Genomic DNA, 25,550 nt, shown 5'->3' with positions numbered 1-25,550 from the left:
TTGGGGGTCAGAGTGCAATACATTCTATTTCCGTGTTCCTGTTATGAACCAACTTTATTCTTTTGTTGCCTGTGCCAGTCCCCACTTTTCTCAAAGAAGGATTAATTCAGAGCCACTAATGCCTGCACCGGTAGGTAATGTCAACTCAGAAGGAGACTGTGCACCACCCCAAAAAGACGGTCACTGGAGGAACCGTCTCTCAAGCCCTCATCGCCAGTCGACTTGACTACGGGAATGCCCTCAACGCTGGAACCACCACCCTTCTTCTTAAGCACCTCCAAACAATCCAGAACGCAGCAGCAAGAATCATCATGGACCTGCACAGACGATCCTACATCACCCCCCCACCTCCGTAGCCTTCATTGCTCCCCATCAAGAAGAGATGCCACTTCAAGCTGCTCACACACGCCTACAAAGCCCTCCACAACAAAGGACCAGAATACCTGAATATCCGCCTGACCTTCCACTAGCCCACCAGACACCTGTGGTCTGCCACCATCCCCCGCATCCATTGTACTCGAGACGCAGGATGTTCCTTCTCCCACTTCGATGCCAAGGCCTGGAACTGCCTCCCCATCCACCTCCGAACCTCTACCTCCTCCCCGAATTCAGGAGAGGCCTCAAGACCTGGCTGTTCGAGTAGCCCCACCCCACGCAGTGCCTGGATACCCCTGAGGGTGATAAGCGTGCTCTACAAATGCTGATTGATTGATTGAAACAGAGATGCTTGCCAGGAAGAGGATATTTATGGTCGCTAATTCCCTCAAGGGGAGAAGAGTTGGCCTAACGGCTAGGGCGGTTGACCTCGAATCTGGGGAACTGGGTTCAAGTCTCGGCAGCGACGCTGAACATCCTGTGAATCTGGGCGAATCATTTAATCTCCCCGTGCCTAACAAATATGAATGTGTCCTAATGTAACTCAACTGGTGCTTCGTAAAGCGCTCTGATACCCGATACCAGGTCAAGTTCCCTCTATATAAAACTCTGTAAAAAAAAAAAAATGTCCAGGAAAAGGCCTGGGACCTTGGAGAAGCCCAACAGCTTTGACCCTCCTTGAAAGAAGAGGGTGTTGTAAACCTGGTGTGAGGCCAGAAGACTTCCCCTGACGAGGAGACAAGGAGTAAAGTCCAGCTGACTGAAGCCTCTGTGGAGGTTGTGTCTAGGGAGTGAGCCGCCCAGTAGCAATGAGAACTTTGCAGCCCAGAATGCCTGGACTGATCCAAAAAGGATCTGTGTGACCTGAGACTAAGAATCAACTTAGATTTATTGCAGAACCTCAAGTGTGGGGAGCGCGCGAATACGTGCCAGCATTCGGAAGAAAGAAGGAGGGAGATTTAGAAAAATAAATTCAGGAAGTTTATTTTCCCCATTGACTTGTTTTGAACTGTAGGCCGTTTTAGGTGGGAAACAACTAAAATAAAGCATTTATGTAATTAAAAATGTGAGTCACCCCATCCCAATTCTTACCATCTCCTTCCTTAGGGGAACTTGTCTCAGTCTGCTTTCATACTTAGAGAGACAAACGTTTTTACTTTTCACGTCCAATCAATTTGAGATACTCTAGCCGTCAGGGTTCTTGAGGTATGCTGTTTTGAATTTGGGATACAGCCCTTATCCTAATCCAAGTCCCCAGACCCAGCGGATGGCCCAGTAGGTGTTCCCAGACTTGTGGGAATCGATGACACCGAAGAACCCAGTATCAAGATACTGGCCCCAGAGGTTTCGTACCCCTGGAGGATGTACTGCACTATTGGTCTCCCTGCCATGACTTCTGCTCAGTTGGAACCCTAATGGAACTTCCTCAGACTAACCTGGTAGCCTTGACCCTAAGCAAACACAAGAAGATGATGGACGGAGCGCTAAAACTTTTCAGACACTCACCAACAGTCACAGATCTGTGTTGAATCCATTATCGTTCTTTAGCTCACTTCACCACCTCAATTCAGACCCAGCTATATGCAAATCAGTCGTGACCCTGTGCCTCATGGGAACAGTCCAGCCCGAACTGCCAAGCCAGGTCTACCCTGTACCGGAAACAATCATCCTGGGACCGGTTTCTGGGTAACACCCCTCATCAGCCAGGCTAGCTTGAATCCAGTGGCAAAGTGAGCAAGTGACCCACGTCTGGGCATACGCTGCCAACTTAGGCCGAACAAAGCGAACACAATGAGATGATGGACGGAGCACTGAAACTTTTCAGGCACTCAGCCTTGACCCTAAGACTACTGAACATTTTGGAGCTCCATCAACTAGACACGAAGATCTGTCCTCTTTTCACAAAGATCTTAGAACACATTTCTTTTGAATCTAATGTTTGTTAAAGGCCAGGCTATACATCTTTCAGCACCAGGACACTTTTTGGTCTCAGCGAGTTTGATAAATGTTATTTGATTCATCCATTCATTCAAGATTTGTGAAGCGCCCATTGGTATCTCAAAAAGAAACTTGGATGCAGATTGAACCTCTGTAGCTTGGCTGTTGGTCTTTTGGGCTTTCCAGGACTTTTGTGTTTTTTGGGAAAGTAAACGACCAGGGCTGAACCTGTGATAGTCCAGCTCTTTACCCAGGCTGGCTGAGGAGATAGAGCAGAAGACTGATGTATCATTGCCAACTTTCTGTCCAGTAGCCTTCTGTTCTGCAAAATAGAGGAAGTGAAGAAAGTAAAGGCTATTGTAAACCAGAGAGTTGACAAATTGGGCTAGTCACACAAAGAAAGAGACAGCAACCAGGGCGGGCTCTAGGGTGCTGACTCTTTGAGGGGGCGCCTGTTTGGAAGTATTTTGTGGTTTTGAAAGCACCTGCTGCTGCATTGCTGGCCACTGCAATTTTCATACAAAAATAAAAATGTCAAGATAAGTCTGTGATTAATGCTCTTCCTGGAGCGAGAAGGAGTTTTGTCAAGTGGAAGTTTTAGCTATTTTATGGAAGCACAGAGGGTTAATGTGTCTGCTGCAAAGAATGTGTACCATGCAGATCACAAAGTGCATGTAGTTTAAATAGGTCAGTGCTTTTGTCAGAGAGATCCTTTTGTTACTGGCAGTGTATATGTTAAAATTCTAAAATGAAACAGTGAACCAATAACTGTCATCAAAGAGCTGCATGCAAACTGCAAGGAATAGATTATGATGTTTTCCTCCATCTTTCATCATTCTGATGTTTCAAAAAGGGTTCATTTTGGTTTAAAAAAATCCTAAATTATTAAATGTAACTCCCAACTATGGAGTTATGTTTTTAAATTCTGCGTCTGTGCTTCTCCAGACCAAGCACTCTTAAACTATCCTGCCTACCAGTATGAATGACATGCAACCCCTACACCTTGTAGTCCTCTGTATTATGTAACATTTCCTAAACACTGATTTACACACGTATGATTGATGGCCTCTGTGTAGGTTTTGTGATGTAAAGTGCTCTGCCACCCTACACTGGTGTAGGTGGCGCTATTAAATACATCTGAGAGAGTGTGGTTATGGAGACTTGAGGGGGTACTGTCCAAGGGTAGTAGTGTGGGTGTCTGTGGGAGGCGCCCGTGAGGGGTGCTAACTAACGTTGTCGCACATGGCGCTAACAGCGCTAAAGCCGGCCCTGACAGCAACATGCATAGAGAGACAGTTGTAGATTAATGGACAGGCAGAAAAAATGATGCACAGAGAAGGAGGCATACAACATTTGAGAGATATAGATAGAGTTTGAACCTTGACAGGCAGGCATTAAGAGACAGACCCAGACAGACGAAGCCGGACATCTCATCTTAGCCAGAGCTGAATGAACAGGTACAGCTGTTTTCCACTACAACAGGTGCAGATGTCATCAGCTCGCTGAGACACTCTGGTGCAGCTGTTCACACCCCATCTGGATACACCGATACAGACGTCCATGACACATGCAGCTGTCACCTGCCTCTGAGTAAAAGACCCAGAGTCACACCAGTCGACCTCCCCACTTGCTCAGCATTGTCCAGCTAGGTGTGCATTATACCAGGGGTCTCCAGCGGGTACCTCTGGAGCTACCAGCAGCTCAACAGCTGTCAGTGGCCAGCTCTTGGACATGGAGGCCAGCCGGTGAACAAGACTTACAACGCAACTTTTACCACGCAGTTTACGACGCAACTATTACAACGCATGCTATTACAACGCATTGCTCTGGGGGGCGCTCTAACATAGGGAATGGGTAGTGAATAGGTTTAATTTACTATCCAACACCTTCCCTAGTGTCCACGGGGACTGGAGTTGGAATAGTAAATTAAACTATTCACTATCCAGCACCCAAAGCGCTATGCGTTATAAAGGCATTGCGTTGTAATACTTGCGTTGTAAAGGCATGCGATGTAAAAGCATGCGTTGTAATGTCATACATCTGTAAGCATGCAACATAACCAATCACCAAGCATCAAAGGCCTTGGCCCAGTGTGCCCTGGTGCTGAGTCACACTGTGAGGGATGTATGTCACTACAACGGATGTATGACGTTACAACGCATACTTTTACAACGCCTACCTTTACAACGCATTTTTTACCACGCATACCATTACAACGCATAGCGCTTTGGGGTGCTGGATAGTGAATAGTTTAATTTACTATTCCAACTCCAGTCCCCGTGGATAGTAGGGAAGGTTATTGGATAGTAAATTAACCTATTCCCTATCCTAGAGCGCCCCCCAGAGCAATGCGTTGTAACAGTTTGTGTTGTAAAAGTTGCATTGTAATGGTAGGTCGTTGTAAAAGTTTTGTTGTAAAGGTTGTATACCCACTACAACGCATGCTTTTACAACGCATGCCATTACGATGCAGGTTTTACAACGCAAGTCATTACAACGACTTGCGTTGGGGGGCGCTGGATAGTGAATAGTTTAATTTACTATTCCAACTCCAGTCCCCGTAGATAGTAGGAAAGGTGTTGGATAGTAATTAAACTATTCCCTATCCTGGAGTGCCCTCCAGCGCAATTCGTTGTAATAACTTGCGTTGTAAAAGTTGCGTCGTAATGGTAGTGCATTGTAAAAGTTGTGTTGTAAAGGATGTTTCCCCACTGTAAGTAGGGTCTGGTCTGAGAGGGGAGAGCAGGTACCTGGAGTGAGTGAGGACCTACAAGAGTTGAAACAATTCTGATGACATTGACTGACGTGGTAACTACCGTCACAGTTAATATATTAGTAGCTTGAGATTATTTCTCTTGACCAAAATAAGTCGCTTTACAGAAGAGGTTGAAGGCTCTTGCGCTATACAAGTACCTCTACATACTTAAATACACTATGAGCAGACGCAGCGGTTCCTAACCCAACTAAAAGCAGCACTGTCCTTGGCCATCCCTCAAAGCCATGTAAGGTGTAGACTGCAAAGAGTAGACGCAAACATGAAGCTGTTCTTTGTACGGTTAAAGCAAAGGCACAGCAGTGTGTATAACCGCAGCGAGAAGAAAGACATTCGTAGCACCACTGGAAGCATCAGTATGCAAATCCTTTCCTCGGCTTCAAGAACACTTTGGATGTATGACATTACAACGCATGCTTTTACATCGCATGCTTTTACAACGCGAGTTTTACAACGCATACCATTACAACGCATAGTGCTTTGGGGCGCTGGATAGTGAATTATTTAATTTACTATTCCAACTCCAGTCCCCGTGGATAGTAGGGAAGGTGTTGGATAGTAAATTAAATATATTCCCTATCCTAGAGCGCCCCCCAGCTCAATGCGTTGTAATGGTTTGCGTTGTAAAAGTTGCGTTGTAAAAGCATTGCGTGGTAAAAGTTGCGTTGTAAGTGATGTTTCCCGCACACTTTATACTAACCTCATGTTGGCTGGAAATGCATGTGTACGAGAAGCACGGGTGATGATGTCGTATAGCACAGTTGTACAGAAAGAAGTTACTCACCTGTAACTCTGGTTCTCCAGCATTGGTATCTTTCATAGATTGAAGTTCAGGCTTAGTTTGATGGACTGCTGTTGGTCTGCAGCATCAAGAGGCGTTAATACGGCTCTCCATAGATCCTCTGATGGTAAAGGTGCATTTGTTTGTGTTTCCGATGGATTATCGGTAAAGCTCTTCTCACCTCTCAATGAAAGAAAAAGTTGCAACTTTCCTCGGCTTTGTTGCATCCTTTCCTATACGGTTGCATCTTGCTTAGTTGGAAGGTGAGCTGGTTCAATTGGTTAGTGGCAGCCACCTAAGGGTGTAACTCTCAGAAGGCATTAGGTTGTTGGAGACCGCATGACATGGAGCAAGGTGGCAATTCTATGCTCCGAGCACATCTGGAAACAGATGCAACTTATCTTCACATGTGGACAGGTCGGTGTTCTCATCTAGTGTCACCTTCATCTTCTGGTTTGACGACTGCATCTTGTCTCCAACCCCTAAATGGGGTCAAATAAACAATGCTGTTTAAAGTCCCATGGTTGGATCTTGGGTCATTGTGGAGTTAGATCCTGTGAAACATAAAATATTATTGCTATATTCCTGGTAAAAAATAAAGCAATGTGAGGGCAAAAAAAATCTATATGAAAAGGTTCCATTTGGCAGACTTCAAAGAAGGGGCCAAGGTGCAGTATCATCATTTGATTTCTAAATGCAAAGCACATAACTTTAAACAATCTTTGTAGCACTTATTGCATTCCCTTTGACATTTGCTGTCCCAGATAGATCTAAGAAACAACCACCTACAGGAAGCAAAACCACCCCATTTCTATAATTTAAGCAGTGAGTCAATGGCCGAAACCGCAGTAATTCGTTATCTAAAGTCAGAGAACCGGGCCCTTTTTTAAACCTATACATCAAGCATGTGAATGACTGCCTGTTTAATTTCCTCCCTTGATATCAAACACACAAGCTGCACTCGACTGAAAAGCTCCAAAACCGGTCCTGGGTTGCTTGTGTTTTGGTTCACAGAGGACCTTGTTTGGCAGTTCGGACAGGATTATTCCTATTGCAGCAGGACCAAGACAGATTTGCATATGGCTGGGTCTAACTTGCAGTGGCATGTTGGGCAAAATAACAATGGGTTGGAATGCAATGCCAAGTGATTGCCAGTGGTTAGACAAATTGCAAGCATTCCTCCCATTACCCTTTGAGTATTTGATGTAATACCCCAAGGAAGCAAGGTTATGGCCAGAAATAGGTCCCTTGCTCAGTGTGCCACAGGAACCAAGCTGCAGCAGACTGAAGAGTCCCAATTCAACCAAACCAGCTCTTGGGTTGATGGTGTTTTAGTTCAGAAAGGACCTGGCTTGGCAGTTCGGGTTGGTCTCTTCCTATTGGAGTAGGACCAAGAGTGATTTGCATATGGCTGGGTGTAATCTGAGGTTTCATGGTGGACAAAAAGAATGATGGATTGGAATGCTGTCCCGAGCGACGTCCAGTGGTTGGAAAAATTGCACGCATTCCTGCCATCCCCTTTTGTGTGTTTGATGTCTACCCCAATGGTCAACCCACTGAAGGGTTTGACGCAACTGTATTCCAAAAAGACGGACAGGAAAATGGAGACAGACACAGGGGTGATGCTGAGATCAACGATTTTTATTCATTTACTGGCTTAATTTTCTCATTGCATTTTTATTTTATTCAACAGGCTAAAAGCGCATGTGATAGCAGGGATTGGTGGAACAGGGGCATTGCATGGGGTGTCTCGTTTTCGGACGGAGAGCATGTGACGCGTGTGATACTATCAGTGACCAAGGCAAACTATTTCAAAATAAATAGCCGGCTATTTCTTGTGGCCAAAATATATTTATACAATATTAGGAATATAATTCAGTATTCAGTGCCACTTATTTTATTGGTGTCTCCATATTTTGGGTACTTCTGCTGGCATTTTTATTTTCAAAACATGAGAACGTGGCAGTATTATTTCATGTTCCAGTCATAACACAAACTCAGTGAAGCTTTGAAGCAGACCAGAATCAAGTCGAAAGAAGTGTTCATATGCTTGTTTGGATACCACAGCTAAAAATGGAACTTTACTGTTTTCTGAATGTGATGTTGGTTCCTTCATGTGGTGGGCTGTCAGATTAGGCCAGTTTAGTTGTGGGTGACCAACAAACCTTCCATGCTTATCCATTGTCTTTCTTTGGTTCCCCTTTGATTACCAGCCCCACTCACTAGAGGATCTCCGGAGAGGGTTGTTCCTCCAAAGGAGTCCGCGAGGTGTGGCGACGGGAAGCTTAGTCATGGTGGCACGCCAGGCCGCTTGCTGCAGGAGGTCCAGCAGGGGTGAATTAGAGGCGGAAACATGGCTCCTGGGGCTACTGTGGATTGGTTATCGCGAAACATTTTATCTAGAAATGTCCTCCCTTTTTGTTAAAAATGATTGCGTCCCATCAGGCGTGGATATAAATGGCCATTGTTGTCTTTTGGGAGATGGATAAAAGATGGAAGTCAGAGAGAAAGGCCTGGAAAGACAGAGAAAGAGATGCACTGGAGGGTGTAGCAGAGAGTTGGGTGTTGAGGGAAACTAAACCTGGCTTAGAAAGGCATTCAGACATAGGAGAGAGATGGGTCTGCTAGGGAAAGAAAGAGTAAAAGAGAAAGGCAAGGGAAGAGAATTAACATACTGATGAGGAGAGAAAAAGAAAAGGAGTGAAAGACAAGCAACGGAGAGAGATTGCAAAGACTAAAGTGGAACAGGGCTAGCAAGAGAGAGCCTGGTGGTAGTATCTTGGGGATGAGGGAGAGAAGAGAAGGGACAGGAGCAGGATGGAGGTGCAAGGAAGGTTTTCTGGGAGGAGTGTGGAGCCTGCAAGCAGTTGGCGAGGTGGATGCTGATACAGCAGGTGTGCTCTGGGCCCTTCAGGACCTCCACAACAGTCGGATTAAAGGGCGCTGGGATTGCGAAAGTTGTGACCAGCGAAGCGCGCCTCGTCGCCAAGCTCTTCCTCGATCCTAAAAGGAGGAGAATATAAATAAGATGATTTTAGATAATTTCACCATACAGTAACTAAACATATCATACTAAAATCACATTTATTTTACACCAGCATCACAGTCACACATTTGCTACAACTGTAGAATTACACTGCATGTACACCAAAATGGTATGACACTGTCATTACATTGGCTACACAATTACACAACCAGAAGTCAGGGGCCTCAGGTCTCACTCATTGCGAGTGAGAATCACACATTTGGTGGGCAAGGTGAGATGTTACTGAAAGGAGATGCATTTCACACCTTGTGAGAAGGCCTAGAACTGAACTCTAAATGCAACTGTTTTCAGAGAGAGCTCTACAGTGTGTGTGTGCTGTAGGGAGAGTCTTTTCTTGACCCGCGTTTCCGATTTATCCCTATCTGCTCTGATTTATCTTTCTCAACTCTGTCCACAACCCTCTTCTTTCCTCTCTCAAAACCCCTTCCAGTACCAGTTGAGATATTTCCATTGCGGAAGTATCCTTCTCGAATTTCCTTTTATGGTCAACTCCTTAACAGTAACCAATCCTCTACCGAAAAAATCCAATCATCATTTCCTGCAGCCCATAATCTTTCCTCCCGCCACCCTAATCAACCTTTTGCAAGCGTCCCTTAGTCTTCACCCCACTACTCCTCTCCATCTCACTGCCCTGAAAATGACCTCAATTGTCCCACTTCATACTACCATCCTGTTAATGCTAGACGCCATTTTTCCACACGAAGAAACGTTACGAGATATAGAGGCTGTTAATAACTTGGGTACCGAAGAACACAGTGAGAGACAACATATTCTCTTTTCACTGCTAAGGCACATACAAACATTAGATGATTGGACATACTTATTATAGTACACACCACGACTTAATCTATTGTGAGAATTCGAATTTAATAATCTCAATAGCCCTGACGAAGTCTGAGGTTGACACCTTTAAAGACGAAACACGTGTTGGCTAGGATCAAGTTTGGACATATCTTGAGATGAATAAATGATGGACATATGAATAGTTCTCTTTTTTGCATTGATTTAACAAGGACTTCTAATATTCTGGAATTAAGCTCAGGATATATGTGTGCGATCATCCTGTTAATGCTCTTATCCACTCTACGATTTCCCAAAGTATTTCTGCATCCACGCTCAATGTCAGACCAGGTACCCGCACATCTTCTTTGACACTTGAACACATCATCTTGAAAAATTGGGCGGGCATGTCACCAGGAAAGATTGTAGACAGTACTGTCTCCATTTTGTTTTGTGGAATATAGAGAAAAGTTGCAAATTTTCCTAAGTCGCAGATCACAAATTTAACACCTTGTAGAATGCTCTGGACCAGTCATCTGGCAAAATCAAAACTTCATCTATGGAGGTTGATCTCTTAACATCCAAAATATTGAGTCTCAGTACCCTGGATCGCACCGTCCTTAAGACCCGGCCTGGGACTAAGAGATCCCCTGAAATCAACGCACAGAAACCCATACATCTACTTTCAAACACTCCAGCTCTAACCATCGGACGCTTCCATAGGGACCTTCTCATAGCCTTGCAGAAGTGATTGCCCTATTGGCTATCGCTCCAGGGCAGCGGAATCCCATACAACGAAAAGACACCCTGAAGCTGGTAACATCTCTGACATACTTTTAAGACCTGATGACCCTCTTACAGCACACACCAGCCCTGAAGTTCACAGCATCCCAGTCTGGATGCAACTCCTTTGTAAATGTCTGTCCAACAGATGGGCTGAGCTAAACAATCATCATGAGATCTTGATAGCATCCTTTTCATGTGAATCCACAACCACTTCTGTGCTATGATGCCTTCTTCATAACTTATAAGATCAGATTTAACTCACCATGGGCCTGGATCTCTTGATACTGATTGAAATGGGACTGAATGAATCTTGCAAAACACTACATAGCCTCCAGGCTACAAGACTTTGATGAAGAAAGAACTCAACTACAGGGCTAGACGGACAGCAATCACCTACAAATGCGCCAAAATTCACAAGGGTCTGTCATGCAAGACTGGAAATGTCTAATGCTCCTCTTGTAATTCTACCCATTATCATCTCCTCCTTAATTACAGCTCTTCACACAAACACTACAATTGCTAACAACTTAAGTAACTAGGGGCCACATGTACAAAAGGTTTTAGTGGTTGCAAACTGCCAGTCAGGCCATTTGCGACCGCTAATTAGCCTTTTGGCATGTACAAACCCTAGTTTGCGAGTCAGTAACCTATTACCCACTAGGAAAATAGGGTTTGCAAGTCGGTATTAGGAAGAGGCATAACAAGGGCGTCCTTTCCTATTAGCAAGCCGCAGGGGGATGTACGAATATTTTGCGACCAGTTGCGATGCAAAACATTTGCAGTTTACCGCCTATTTCAAGTAGGTGGCAAGCCAGTGGCAAACGGGAAGGGAGTTCCCAGGGGCCCCCTTCCCCTTTGGCAGCAAAAATTTACTTTACGAGCAGGCATGCCTACTCTTAAAAAATTAAACCAAAACATTTCATATTTATTTTTGATATGCATCCCATTTTCCTTTAAGAAAAATGGGCTGCATTAAAAAAAAAAGTTGCTTTATTTAAAAGCAAACATGGACATGGTGGCTGCTGTCCCCAACAGGCCACCATCCGTGCGTTTTTTGGAAGCCCCATTGGGTCGCAAATTGCAACCTACCTCATGAAAATTGATGAGGTAGATCAATTACGACTACATTCGGAATCGCAAAATGTGACGGAGACACATTTGTACATTGCATTTTGCGAGTTCCTAATTGCGAGTCGCAAACAAACGCAATTAGGAACTCGCAAAATGACTCAGTTGCACATGTGACCGTACATTGTATGCATCGACAACTATGCCTTACTATCCTGGGCGGCAGGAATATGTATTCAAACTGACAACACTTCAACACTCAGCCTTCACCATCTTGTTAGCAACCCCAGAAACAGTGCAATCCACAGTGTAAATGAGATCTGCTCAACTCAGGCCTTGGAAGATCACCTGGTCTTAGCTTTTCCTCTATCATCCTCACTGTCACGCCCTCCCAGCTGCCCTTGCACTTGGAACTCGCATCAGCACCCGATTCCTCACCTCCAGCTCGCCCCACCACCGCTTCAAAGACAGACGTTCAAACGTTTGTCCAATGAAAACCACAAACTATCTTCACAATCATCTTGAGCAAGATGGTTCAAACACTCACTTTTAACCCCTTGGCTGCGGCGGTAATTCCGCCGCAGCGCTAGGGGGGATGGGGGGCCGCGCGGCGCCACCATGCTCGTGACGGAACCACTCCGTGACGAGCCTCGGGCGCGCTGTGCTTGTGACGGAATGGTTCCGCCACGGCCCCGCCCGCTCAATAGAACGTGCCGCGCAGACGTGAAATCAGCGCCGCGCAGGCTCGGCGGCCGGGCCATGACGGAACCACTCCGTCATTAGCACAGCCCGTCCGAGGCTGGTGACGGAGTGGTTCCTTCACCAGCACCCAACGGGTTAAGGATCTCTTTGCACACACCATAAGCTCACTGCACCTTACCATGAGAAGTCTGTTTACAAGAAACAACTAAGACACTGCCGTGCAGCAATAAGCTATACAAAAAACAAAAAAATACCACAAAACGACCGGCGCCCACCAAAAACATTTTCAAGCTTATAGACAAATTATAAACCCACAAGCATCCACCAATAAAACAAAGCAATCCCAAGTCTAGGAGACTTACCATCTGACACTTCATCGCCAAAATAATCAATACAGTCCTTCAAGTCACACAGACATTGAATCTCCACAGTGAACTCTGTCCATGCAATCACTCAAGTACCCCCAATTTCTAGTTCACCAGCTGAATGTTCTACCATAATACTGTGCACAGGGTTTCTTGTCTAACATCCTATCATCAGTAATTATACACCCCTCTCTAGCATACCCATTCTCGCTAAACTCCGATAATGATCTTACGTGAGCACCAAAAGCAATCACTTAAGTTGTGCCAACTACATGACCACTGCAGTGTCAGCTTTTGACCATCAAGTTACTCTAGAAGCCATCCTAATTTTCCAAAATACAGACACAAGTAGTTCAAGTACTCTCTTCTTGGAACATTTATTGGCTATCAGCACTGTAAAGCCCCTAATCAGGGCGAAACTGGTCCTGGGTTACTTTTGATCTGGTTCAGAGAGGACCTGGCTTGGCAATTTGGGCTGGGCTCTTACTTTTGGAGCGGGGTCAAGACTAATTTGTGTATGGCCGGGTCTAATCTGAGGTGGTATGGTGAGCAAAAAACCGATGGGTTGGAATGCTGCCCGAGTGATTGCTAGTGGTTAGACTTATTGCAAGGATTGCTCCCATCATCTTTTGGGTTTTTGATACACTCCATGAGAATCAGCAACAGATACCTCAGATTGGATAACCTCCTTGTCTGACAGATCTGAAAGATCCCCAAACCTTTTCCTAATCCTTGAATAAAGAGATTGGGTTTGAATTGAGAGGACAGGAAGATGTGGTGCTCAAGGCTGTGTGATCACTGAGTATGTCTGTAGGTATCAAAGCTCGCGGTGCAAGACCGGTCAGGGGAAAACAAACCCAGATGGCAAACAACCCCTGTACTGGTGTAGGAAGGCCTATACCAAACAGAAGAGAAACAAGTCCTGTGCACACGCGTATGGAATACGTGGTCCTGAAGTCAGGACTCGACAGATAGTAGCAAAGTCTCTTGAGGTAGAAATGAAGGTCAAACACAAAGGTTATGAATGTGAAGAAGATTTATAGGTCAGTACAAATAATAATAGCCATCCGAGCCGGCTCCACTACTCGGATTCACAACGTATCCCGCCCGCACTGACTAGTGCGCTCTTTTCCCAGGTCCCTGTTTTGAATCTGGGACGCACCCGTCCTGATTCAGTGATCGCATTTTTACGAGCAGGGAACACACGTGGCTGGCAATATAGTTTGATCCGCTACCCCGCCCTGATGAGTCACATCTCCTTCACGGTGTGACGAAACACGTGTCGGCTGGCTATTATTATTTGTACTGACCTATGAATCTTCTTCACATTCATAATCTTTGCGTTTGACCTTCATTTCTACCTCAAGAGACTTTGCTACTATCTGTCGAGTTCTGACTTCAGGACCACGTATTCCATTAGCGTGTGCACAGGACTGGTTTCTCTTTTCCTAATCCTATTCACAACTCCTTTCCATACACTACTCTTGTCAGGTTCATTTGTATGTGCATCGACCCTCGTTCTGCACTTGGATCAGCTCCAGTATGAAGACACCTAAAGTGGAAGGGAATTCTTTCCTCTCTCAGCATTTCCACTAAGGAGCATGATAATAAGCTATGATCATGTATCTTGTTTTTATTGAATAAAAACTTCATCTATCAAATAAAGAAAGAAGAGAAAAACTTTTTGGATAAAAGTAAGTCTCCAGAAAATGTATTGACTTTGGGGGTTTATTCATCATAAGTGTGATTGATATTGGCATGCATTTCTAAACACTGCATTACTTTATTTTTGTGATATTTCAAACAAATTGGTATGTGCTGAGCACCCTTCCGTTCATGGTATTTATTTTGGTTTTTCCAAAATACAAAGGGATCCAGAGAGGTCAGGTTTCCAGTTCATGCACTACCATTGCTCTGTTTATACTGCCTAGAACATAAGTAAAACCAATGCAGGTCTAGAGTGCCTTGACCTTTTCTTTTTTGTGTTTCCAGTGGTTAGACTTATTTCAGGGATTGCTCCCATCACCTTTTGTGTTTCTGATGCACTACATGGGAATCAGCAACAGATACCTCAGATTGGATAACCTCCTCCTTGTCTGACAGATCTGAAGGATCCCCAAACCTTTTCCTAATCCTATTCACAACTCCTTTCCATACACTACTCTCTTTGACAGGTTTATTTGTATGTGCATGGGCCCTCATTCTGCACTTAGATCAGCTCCAGTATAAGCGAAGTCTTTCCTCTCTCTGCATTTCCACAAAGGATTGTGATAATAAACACACCGGTCCCTTCACACTCTGATTACACCCACAACCTTTGCTTTGGGCTTCTGGTTTCCCTACCTCAGGATCTACAGCAGAACAGCAGTGCTGTCCCTACTTCTGGTCACATCACCCCTACACAGCATTGAACAGAGAGTTGTATTTAGAAGTGGTGCAGAGTTCCTCCAAGCCAAAGTGGACCAATATTGTCACAACTGTTGTCTCCGCTCAGCGTCAGCAGACCTGTACGCTGTCCCTCTGCTTCTTGTAAACACCTAGGAGAGGTATTATTCTCTGACCAAGCCACCAAACTTTGAAACCCATCTCTAGACACAGCCGTACCACACACTGTCACACGCCTCCAGGAAAGACATCTCAGCCTATCTCCTGCCCTTCCTACTCCCATGTCTCCACGGCACACTACACATAGTCACCACCTTCACTCAAGGAAGACTCTTAACTCAAACACTGACACCTAAAGCACCAACAGCCACATATCTGATACCCTGGCCTACTAACTATGTGCAGCTCAACTCATCGTTTCTACAGACTTCTCTCAGAAAACACACACTTCCTGCAAGCATCCCACCTTCCACAAGCTCACCTACACTCTTCTTAGGCATGTTTCACACATATATTCACCCTGCATTGCACCACTTAATAACCATCTCATCATGTCTTGAACAAACATGCCTTTCACAGAACCAGAGGCTTCCTGCAAGGTTGCATATTGCTTTAAACCACATACCTACGCCCTGATTACACATTGGTCAGGTATTGTCTGGCCTCTGCATAAACAACTGTTTGTGCAGGGGTCAGAATTATGAGTTGGGTGGTATTTACTGCATCTGATATTCACCAGGTGCCATAAATATGTCACCCTTTGTCAATTTTCTGGAGATCACACCTGGGTCTAACAAGGGAAAGGTGTGTGGTAGTTACAATGTCATGCAGATGTTGGTGCAGTAAGTATCCAAATCCACGTTATTCACTAGAAATTCCCAATAGGTACTATTTATTCCACTCAATCAATAACGTACCCCTGCGTACCATTACATATCGGCCGCGATACAAGGCACCGGTATTTCTTCAAACTCGAAATTAGGGCCTCTGACACAATTTCTGGCTACCCTACAACAACCACATTTTGCTCTCCTACACTTGTAGCCATGTTCCACTCTTTCCCTTCAAGCTAAGCTGTTTGGGTCTCACCTGAGTCCGCACATGCACTGTCGCCTGCAAGACACTTTGTTAGCTTACAGTGAGTTTTGAGCCCACCCATTGCTTACCATTGGTTGGCCTCTCATTGGCTTGCTTCTCTGTGATCAGCAAGTGCCAACTTCACTTTTTTCTATTGTGTTTGTTTGGCCCTCCTCTGGAGCCTTGCCCAAGTACTAGTGCCCTTCCACTGCTCGTGCTTTCAGGGCACGAAAAAGAAACTGTAAGGGAAAACTTCCAGAAATAAACGTCACCTAAGGGACGATTCACCCTGTGTGGTAGTGAAGCACACCCGAGATTTGCTCATTCCAACCCTGGCTAGATCTGTTATATTAAATATATGAGGCCATTGGGTAAATGCTTTTTAATATCATGATGTTTACATGCCACAACCTTGCATCTACATTTTAAATCCATTTACGTTGTTTTCCAAAAATTCGGGTACATCTTTAATACCCGTGAATTCATTCTGGGTTGGATTGCCTTCAGAAATAGATCTTTTGGACGCTAAGTAAAAAGCCTTGTCCTGATGATGACCATGTCATTTTACAAAGGTTGAAACGCCGTCGACGTACATATGTGGCCGTAACTAATGAAGGAAGCATCGTCTTATTTTATGTTGTTTCAATTTTGTCCTGAACCTCTTGTGCTAAGTAATCTCTTCTGTCTGCCACTTGTCTGGTTTTGTATTGTATAACACATCTTTTATGTACCAGTATATTGTTCTGAGTGTCACTGTCTTAATTGTTTTACTATTTATAAATTGAATAAAATTGATATACTTTTCTAATTTCCTTGTACATGGGTTTCTCTATATAGTTTTCTCTATATAGTTTCTTTTTCTCCCTCTTTTTTAACAATTTAATCTGTTTGTATCACTGACTGTTTGTAAAATTTGTATGTCCATGTAAACAGTATCTTGAACTGCTATTAGGACTAAGTATTGATTGCCCCCGGTTCAGGTGTTCAGGGCTGCCCCTGTTGTTGGTAATGACCACACTCCATTCTGGCCAGATGTTTATTTTTTTAACTTTCAGCCACAGTACACAGCAGCTGTACTACTGTACAACATAGTTAAAAAACATTGACAAAGCCAATATTTCTCATAGGTGAGACCTATTGGGTTTGTCAATGCTAGTTTGCTCTGCATCTAACACACTGGTAATTTATGGCTCTCAACACAATACCTACACCAACTGCTCCCCTTGCTTCACTCCTGCATGGCACCGCACAACCAAATTCCATGTCCTGCATTCACTCTTTATATGACTCTGCCATCAAGATCTTGATATGAACTCTGCCATCAAGAGTTCTCTCAACACAACACTAGTTCCCACTCTTGGCCTCTCTCTGTCCACAACCGAGGCCACAATCTGCCTGTCAAACCAGAGCCACAGTGCCCTTTTATTGAACCTTGGGTGCACCCCTGCAACTAGATAGCTTTGCACCTTCAGTTCGCCTAGGGCCATGTTGCTACTATCTGCAGCACACACCTGAGCATTCTAAAAGTGCTTGTAAATCATACTAATCATGGAAATGCAATCTACAACTATCAGTATCACAACAGAACTATGTTACCAGTATGCAAGCACTAGAACTATTGCGTCAGTAAAATGGCACTGCCAGTGCACTGGTAGTACATCAACACTACAGCTACAAACCAATGGCACCTGTTTGGTAATTACACTACTATAGACCAGCACTGGAAAGACACTGGGGGATATGTACAAGGAAGTGGCGGAGCGTGTCGTTAGCCGCCTTGGCTTAACGCCTCTCTTCTCCACTTCTGAAACGCAAGGCTGCACCATATTTACAAGAATGTGGTGTAGCCTTGCGTTTCACCCTGCGATGGTGCTAAGTTTAGCAACTTAGCGCCAACACAGGCACCCTACACCAGAGTGCAAGGGTGTCTGTGTGCAGGGGAGGATTGTTTATGTGCAGGAAGGTGTCCCTTCCTGCACATAAACAATCCTAGAAATGCCGTCCTGTCACTTTCATGCGTGCTGCTTCGGCAGCACACATGAAAGTGACAAAATGGCATTTTTTTAAAGTTTGTTTATGTGCAGGAAGGGACACCTTCCTACACATAAACAAACAATGGCATTTTGCTTTTTCCATGAGTGCTGCACCACAAGGCAGCACACATGGAAAATGCAAAAAACCAAGGAGAAATAATGCATTTCTCCTCGTTTCACCATCTTAAGCCCAGTTTTTACCTGGTCTTAATTTTGGCGCTGCCTCCTATGTACACCACCCTTGTACATAGGGGGCAGCGTCAAAATGAATGGGTGTTGCGTTGGAACGTCCACCACAACACCCAGTGCACGCCCCTTTCACGCTAACCATAGTGTTAAAGGGGGCCTTATAGAAAAAGCCCCCTTTCTTCATAAGACGCAGCGCAGCCCCTATCGCCACCACAACGTCGATAAAAGTGACGTTGTGGTGGCGATAGTGGCTTATACATATGTCCCACTGTCTCTACACCAGCATTGCAAATCCACTTCTTGTATACCAGGTTGTCACTTACACTGCTGTTGAAAAAGTGGGGGATCCCAATGCCAATACCAGCACTGCACTTACAGTACCGTTACAACAGCATTACCTTTACACTGCTGGTGTCCCAACAGTAAAATGACACTGTCAGTGCACCATCAAAACACCATCACTAGAATTACACTGCTGCACACAAGGATCTTTTTGTGTAGGGGCAGGAGAGTTGACTGCACAGATGTTTTTTGTTGGTGGAGTGGACTGTACACAGGAGTTTTATTGGTGGAGTGGACTGCACTTAGGTCCCGATGTAGGTAAATCTCATTTACCGACTCTAGAATACCGAATTTTACCAATTCGGTATTCTAGATTCGGTAAATGAGATTTAGGTAAAAGTTCGGTAATTTTTACCGAATCGGTATGATTCGGTAATTACCGAATCAGTATTTACCGATTCGGTAATTGCCATTGATTCCTATGGGCCTTGAGCCCCATAGGAATCAATGTCAATTACCGAATCGGTAAATACCGATTCTGTAAAATTACCGAATTGTCAAGGGGGACAGGGTGTCACTTTGACACCCTGTTGCACCCCTGATTCTGGCTTGTGTGCCATGTGACACACATTATGCCCGGTCGGTAACGGCCAAAATCGGCCGTTACCGACCGGTATTTGGTGTCCTACATCGGGCCCTTAGTTGTTTCACTGATTGGGTGGACTGCACACACAGTTGTTTCACTGGTAGAGTGGACTGCCCAAGTGTAGCATTGGTGGAGTGGACTACACGTAGGAATTTCAATACGAGGGTGGACTAAATCCCGCGTGGACTGTGGGCTGTAAGCAGGTTTTCTAGGGTGGACTGCACATGCATGTTTCTTTGGTAGAGTGGACTGCATACAGGTGTGTTATTGATAGAGTGGACTGCACACATGCGTTCATTGGTGGAGTTGACTTCACCCAGGTGTTTTCTTGATAGGGCTGCCTGCACACCCGTGCCACATGTTTGTATGATGGAACCACGCATGCCTAAATGATGCGTGGCTTAACCACACAGTTACTACCACATCTGCGTCGTTACCAAGTGTTCCTTCAGCACGCCGGTCATTACAACAACTTGCCTTAGGGGGGCGCTAGACATTGGAATAGTATAATTTACTAATTCAACTCCAGTCAGTGCATCAGTATGGAAGGTGCTGGACTTTAAATCCAACAGCAGTCCAACGCTGTGTGCTAAAGGAACGCGTGGTAACGACGCATTCGATGTAGTGCCTGTGTTATAAAGGCAGTACCTGGTTTAGACTGCATAGTAAACGGTGTTTCCCATGTCACATTGGTGGAGTGGACTACACATAGGTGTTTCACTATCAGGGTGGACTTTACCCAGTCGTTTCCTTGATAGGATGGACTGCACACAGGTTTTTTGTTTTGGACTGCTCACATGCGTTCGTGGAGCGAAGGGCACCCACAGGCTTCAGCGACAGTTGGGGCAGCATACTGGCGTTTCTTTGGGGTAGAGTGGGCTTTACAGAGATGCTTCACATTAAGGTTGGCTTGAGGAAGGTCTTGTCAGGTAGACTGGACGAGACGCAGGTGTTTCATTCACAACGTGGACTCCACACAGGTGTTTCCTTAGTATGGTGGACTACACACAGGCCTTGCATTGGAGTAGTGGACTGTAAACAGGTGTTTCATGGACAGTTGTTGTATTTGTGGAGGAGACTGCACACAGGAGTTTCCTTGGGAGGGTTGGCTGCACACAGGTGTTGTATTGCTGGACTGCACACAGGCAATGCATTGTTAAGGTGAACATCTCACAGGAACTGTACACACCCAGTGCAACATATGTAGGTAAAACACAAAATTACAGAAAATTGTCCTTACCTCATGAGCTGGTTGTATTTTGCTAGTCGTTCAGACCTGCACGGGGCGCCAGTCTTAATCTGCCAGGGAATACAGAAAATTCAGCATTGAGACCCAAAAACAGAACTGTCAGAGCAACAGTCAGAACTCATACTTCCTCATATGTGTGGAATTTTGTAAAATATCTACTTGTGGGAGGGGTGGGATGCTACATGAATCTACTTGTCCTGAAAAAAACAAAATCCACGTCATTTTGGTGCCATTCAGTCAGGTGACAAGCTATGGCAGTGTTCTCAATATACCAGATATCTCACAATAGTCTTTCTGATTATGCAAGAGTTCATAATATAGCAAGGTTGGATTCTAGCAGACTTTTTATTTTGGCACCTAGTGGTAGTACCTTGAAGTAGGCAGAAGGCGATCTGATGCTGGAAAGCGCTCTAAAGGCCAGATTTTTTTTTTAAAAAGCCACGCAACACAGCGCAGCCTCCAAAGAGGCTGTGCTGATTGCATGACATGAGAAAGCAAGAGAGTGCCATAACTACAGAGATATGGCTCTCTCATCCCTTTTCCCTAGCACTGGCAGTGATTTCAGCTGCTGTGTGCCCAGCACACACCTTAGCGCCAAAGCGCTACGGGGCTTGACCGAGTCTAGCACAGGTTTTGTACATGAAGGGTACCCTTCCTGTACAAAATACTAGGGGCGGGCGTCAAATTCCGTTCTGCTCGTGGAATTTCGGCATTTTCGCGTTCCGCGCAGAACGCAGAAATGTCAAAACTTCCGCGATCCGCAGTGGAACGGAAATTGTATTGCAACTGTGGCATCTTCTTGGATAAGTATGCAGGGCAGGATTCTTTCTGGCACAGTGCTCCTGTCACAAAAATTAAACCTCACAGGAAGCACTTACAGATATAAATAAAGCAGGTGCCCGAGTTGAAGCTCAAATTCAGTAACTCATTAATCAGCCTAACAAAATCGTGAGCTTTGTCAAGGCTGGGCAGGTGTGCTTTCTCCCCATATCTACCGTTGAAAATTAGCTGTGATGCTTGATGGAGGCCTTTGCATCCTTGACTTTCACGAGCGCAATCCCTGTGCAGTACCTGTGACCAGGAGCTTCTTTCTCCTCATCAGCTGCTCTGATCGGTCTCTGACCTTTTATAAACACAAGAGGCATGTGAACTTGCATAGAAGCCCGCCCGTTTGGCCCTGCCCCACACACTAGCGGTGTACACCATCTATGATGGACAGTTTACTCAAGGGACCCCGGCGCCTTTCTGCGCGATGGCAAAGTTACACACACAAGGTCACTGGAGAGACAACTCTTCTGACCCCGCAGCTGTAGTGTAGGAAAAGCACTATGAACTCGCAAAGAATTCCCACCCCCGAAAATCTCCGCGAACATGCGAAATCTCCGCGTGTTCGCAGAGATTTTTTGCCGTTTCACGGAAGTTTGCGAAAGGCAGTTTCGCAAATTCCGCCCACCCCTACAAAATACTATGCCTAGACAAGATCAAACACTATTCCCACTTTGTATGTGTGCTGCACAGTGCAGCACGCATGCAAAGTCGTAAAAGAAAGAAGAAATGAAAGCATTTCTCCTCTTAACGCCTCCTTTCAGATGGCATTAACCTTTGGCGCTATAACCATGTCTACAGTTGTTTGTAGATAGGCTTTTGCATCAAAAGGCAGGGGTGGTTGCATAGGAAGGCTTATGTACCACCGATGTAATGCCCCCTTGCCTTTAAGTAATGCAAAGCAATGCTTTTGTTACATGTAGGGTACTTTCCAACGCAAAACAAATTTGGGCTGGAAAGTAAATTTGTAAAAAACATTTTGTGCTGGTTAGCGTCACTTTTGTGATGCTAACCCAGTGCAAAATGTTTGACAATCTACCCCTAAGTCTGTGTGCATCCACAAACTAACATGTCTGACAAGAGCAAGAGTAAAACTTTTTCCAGATTTTGAGAAAAGGGGTTGAAGGAACGTGAATTTGTAATCGCTCAGCAAATGTTTGCATGAGCTAATAATATACATACGTATATTTGCTCATGCAAAAATTGAATTCACAAACATTTGTTAGGAGGACAAGTTTAAGGTCTCCTTCTGTAAACTATTGTGAAAATGTGCACCAATGCAAGGACCTGAACCTATAGGTTCACTGTTGGGACTTTCTTTAAGAATCGTGCCACTAACTTATTTTGATGATGCTCAATATGGTTTGGCCCTAATTTTCCATTATTATTTTTTTTCAACATATTGACATTCATCAAACACAAGTTATTAAACTATATCACAGAGAACAGGTATTGGAGGTTGCACAACCGTTTAGCAAAAACACATTTTCAAGTTGCAATTCTTTTTGTGTATATTTTATTCTGCAACAAACAATCATCTATTATACTCAACCTTATGCATGTAGTTGCATATAATGAAGGAGCATTCCAGAAACATTATATATAGCCTCAAATGTTTAAATATTGGAAACATGTTTACACATGTTCATACTGGAACCACTGTCAGTAATGCAAGATTAGCATATAGCTCAAGGCATTTTTTACGAATACTCTCCCTAATCGTAAAGGCTTTGCATTAATGAACCATATATACTGGTTTGAACATTCTATATATATTTGGCGAAAAACTTCTCTCTGTGCTTTACACTATCCTGTCATTTAGTGATTAGATTCAGAATTATTTATAGTATTTTTAAATCTGGCTGAGAGAGGGGCCTGGGCTCTGCCAATATTTATGTTCTTCTCCACAAGTTTCTGATTGGTCAGAACATGTGTGCTTCCATTGAAAAAGAGTGCTTTTTCCCTTGTGGGAAAGCTTATGATCAATACAGAAGGCCTCTTTGGTCAAGGCTACCCACCTGATTGTTGTTTGGGAAACGTCATGCCATAGGTCTGTGTTTATTATGAAAAGGTACAACAAAGGCATTATGCCTAACTTACCTGTTGCTTTTTAGGTCTAGCCTGCAACAGCTTGTGTGCAGTTGGTTGCAAGACACTTTATTTACTTACAAGAGACTTAGTGTTTGTCCATTGCTTGATGTTGATTACCCTCATTTCCTTGTTTCTCTTTGTTTAGTGCATGCCAACTTCACTTCTTCCTCCTGTGTTTGTCCCTCCCCTGGAGCATGGCAGAAGTACTGCTTACTTGCTCAGTGTGTGTCCTTCCACTGCTTGTCAGACTTTGGAGGTTCTATATTTTATTTCTAGTTGCAGCAGAGCATGTGTTTGCAGGCCTTCTCCACCCCACCCCACTCTGTGTTGTAGCTTGCACTGTTGTTTGTTGTGGCCATTGCCATTTATTGCATGCCCAACTGTTTGTTGCCTGCACTGTTGTTTATTGCTTTCTCCATTGTTCGTTACTTGCCCCGTTGTTTGTTGCTTGCCCCGGTGTTGTTGTCTGCCCCTCCCGCGTTGCTGCTTGCCCCCACAAACCTCACCACATTCCTCTGTTGTTGCTGTCCCTCTCCCGCCCCATCCAACTATCCTCCCCCCAGAAAAAAAGCAACGGTAAAGCCTAAATATCTTGCCTACAAAAAAGCTAATAGCTTTGCCAATGTTTTTTTAGCCATGCTGTGAAGCAGCATGGCTAAAAGTTAAAACAGCCGATAGGTGTCGCCTACGCGAGAGCTATTGCCTTTGTCGATGTTTTTTAGCCATGTCGTACCACAGCATGGCTGCTGAGCAGCATGGCTAAAAGTTCACAATAGCCAATAGGTCTTGCCTACGTGAGAGCTAATGCCTTTGCCAATTTTGTTTTTAGCCATGTTGTACAGCATGGCTGAAAGTTTTTAAACAAAGTTCTATGACATGGCTAGTGCCGACCTATTGGCTTTTCAATGCCGGTTTATGGTTAGTGTGGTCCTTCTGTAAAAGCTGAAATTACTACTTTAACATCACTAATTATTACAGCGTCACTTGGTCTACATTCGCAGTTATAGTGACTGGTATGTTTCATCCAGACGCTACTTCTTTCCTGTTAATGTAGATTTTATGGAATACGATCATGAAAATTCTCAAGAGGGTATTACTCTAGTTTGAGGTAGTAACTTTTTTTTTCTTTTAGCATATGCATTATTTATTTTGGACATTTTAATAGCTATTTTTATTAATGTGCAAAATGAATACAGCATATTGGTAATTGTACTGACTGATTACTAAATAAATATTGAATACAAGTCATAATTCTGTGTGCTTTACTTTTGACTTCATAATATGGTTTGCTGCTTCGTGTCCTGATGCCTTAGTTGCTGTTGCTGCTGTGACTTGAGAGGAGGATTAACAGAACCAGGGGTGATTTGTGCTTCAGATCCAATTATGGTCTTAACTTCTAAAAGCATGCTCAATTGCGAATGTTGACATTTGTTTTTACTGCACTTTGCCTGTTCAGGTTATCCTTCGTACTGGCCATCTTGCAAGTCTGAAAAGGATCTTCCCTTCAGACACCATCACAGCTGAGAGTTGTTTACGGTTGTACGACGGTACATCGCAGGTAAATGCATCGTATGCCTTTGCTAGCACACATGTTTTTACCTCGAATATGCCTTTACAACACATGCTAATAGTACGCATTGTTTTTAGATTTAAAAACAATTTATTAGTGGGGGAGACCCCCACCCACCCAAACTTACCTTAAATGAGTGATATTGGCATGCGTTGTAAATGCATATTCGTGGTAAAAGCATGCGTGTTAACTTAAAGGAACAACGAGGTGAAAATCTCGTAGTAAAGGCTGTTTCCCGTTGTTGGACCATCCCCAAAAATGACATAAAGCACCTGTTATGGGTGGTGGTGTTTTTGGCACCACACAGTTCAGCACAAAGAGTGAAAGAGCAAGCCCTGTGTGTACAAAACTGTAGGAAAGTTCCCTTTTTAGGTCGAGCATTCAAGACCTCTTTTATATACTTTAGTATATACTTATAAGTGTATGTACTTTGTGGGCTCTGGAAATCAGCCCTGGGGCTTGTCTGCTTCCGCTTAGGGACTTTTTTTCTGTTCAACTGCCTCTATTCAACTGTCTTGATAGAAAATGACCAGTAGAGGTCAGTAAAATACCAGACTTGCTTTCTGCTTGTTCAACTGCCTCTATTTAA

General features: G+C 44.3%; 1 protein-coding gene across 1 annotated transcript in view; it reads right to left on the bottom strand.

The window, feature by feature from the left end:
- Positions 1 to 7,487: 7,487 nt before the first annotated feature.
- The window catches only part of ENO2 (enolase 2), a 100,614-nt gene continuing 82,551 nt past the window's right edge, over positions 7,488 to 25,550 (bottom strand). The window contains exons 11-12 of the mRNA XM_078651527.1: positions 20,467 to 20,525; positions 7,488 to 8,870 (exon numbers count right to left, since the gene is read on the bottom strand). Coding sequence (XP_078507653.1) covers positions 8,801 to 8,870; positions 20,467 to 20,525 — 129 coding nt within the window. The 3' untranslated portion in view covers positions 7,488 to 8,800. The remainder of the gene's footprint in view (positions 8,871 to 20,466; positions 20,526 to 25,550) is intronic.

This window comes from Lissotriton helveticus, chromosome 7 (genome assembly GCF_964261635.1).
Source record: "Lissotriton helveticus chromosome 7, aLisHel1.1, whole genome shotgun sequence".
Taxonomy (NCBI): domain Eukaryota; kingdom Metazoa; phylum Chordata; class Amphibia; order Caudata; family Salamandridae; genus Lissotriton; species Lissotriton helveticus.
The sequence above is the reverse complement of the archived record's forward strand: the minus strand, read 5'-3'. Positions and strand labels throughout refer to the sequence as shown.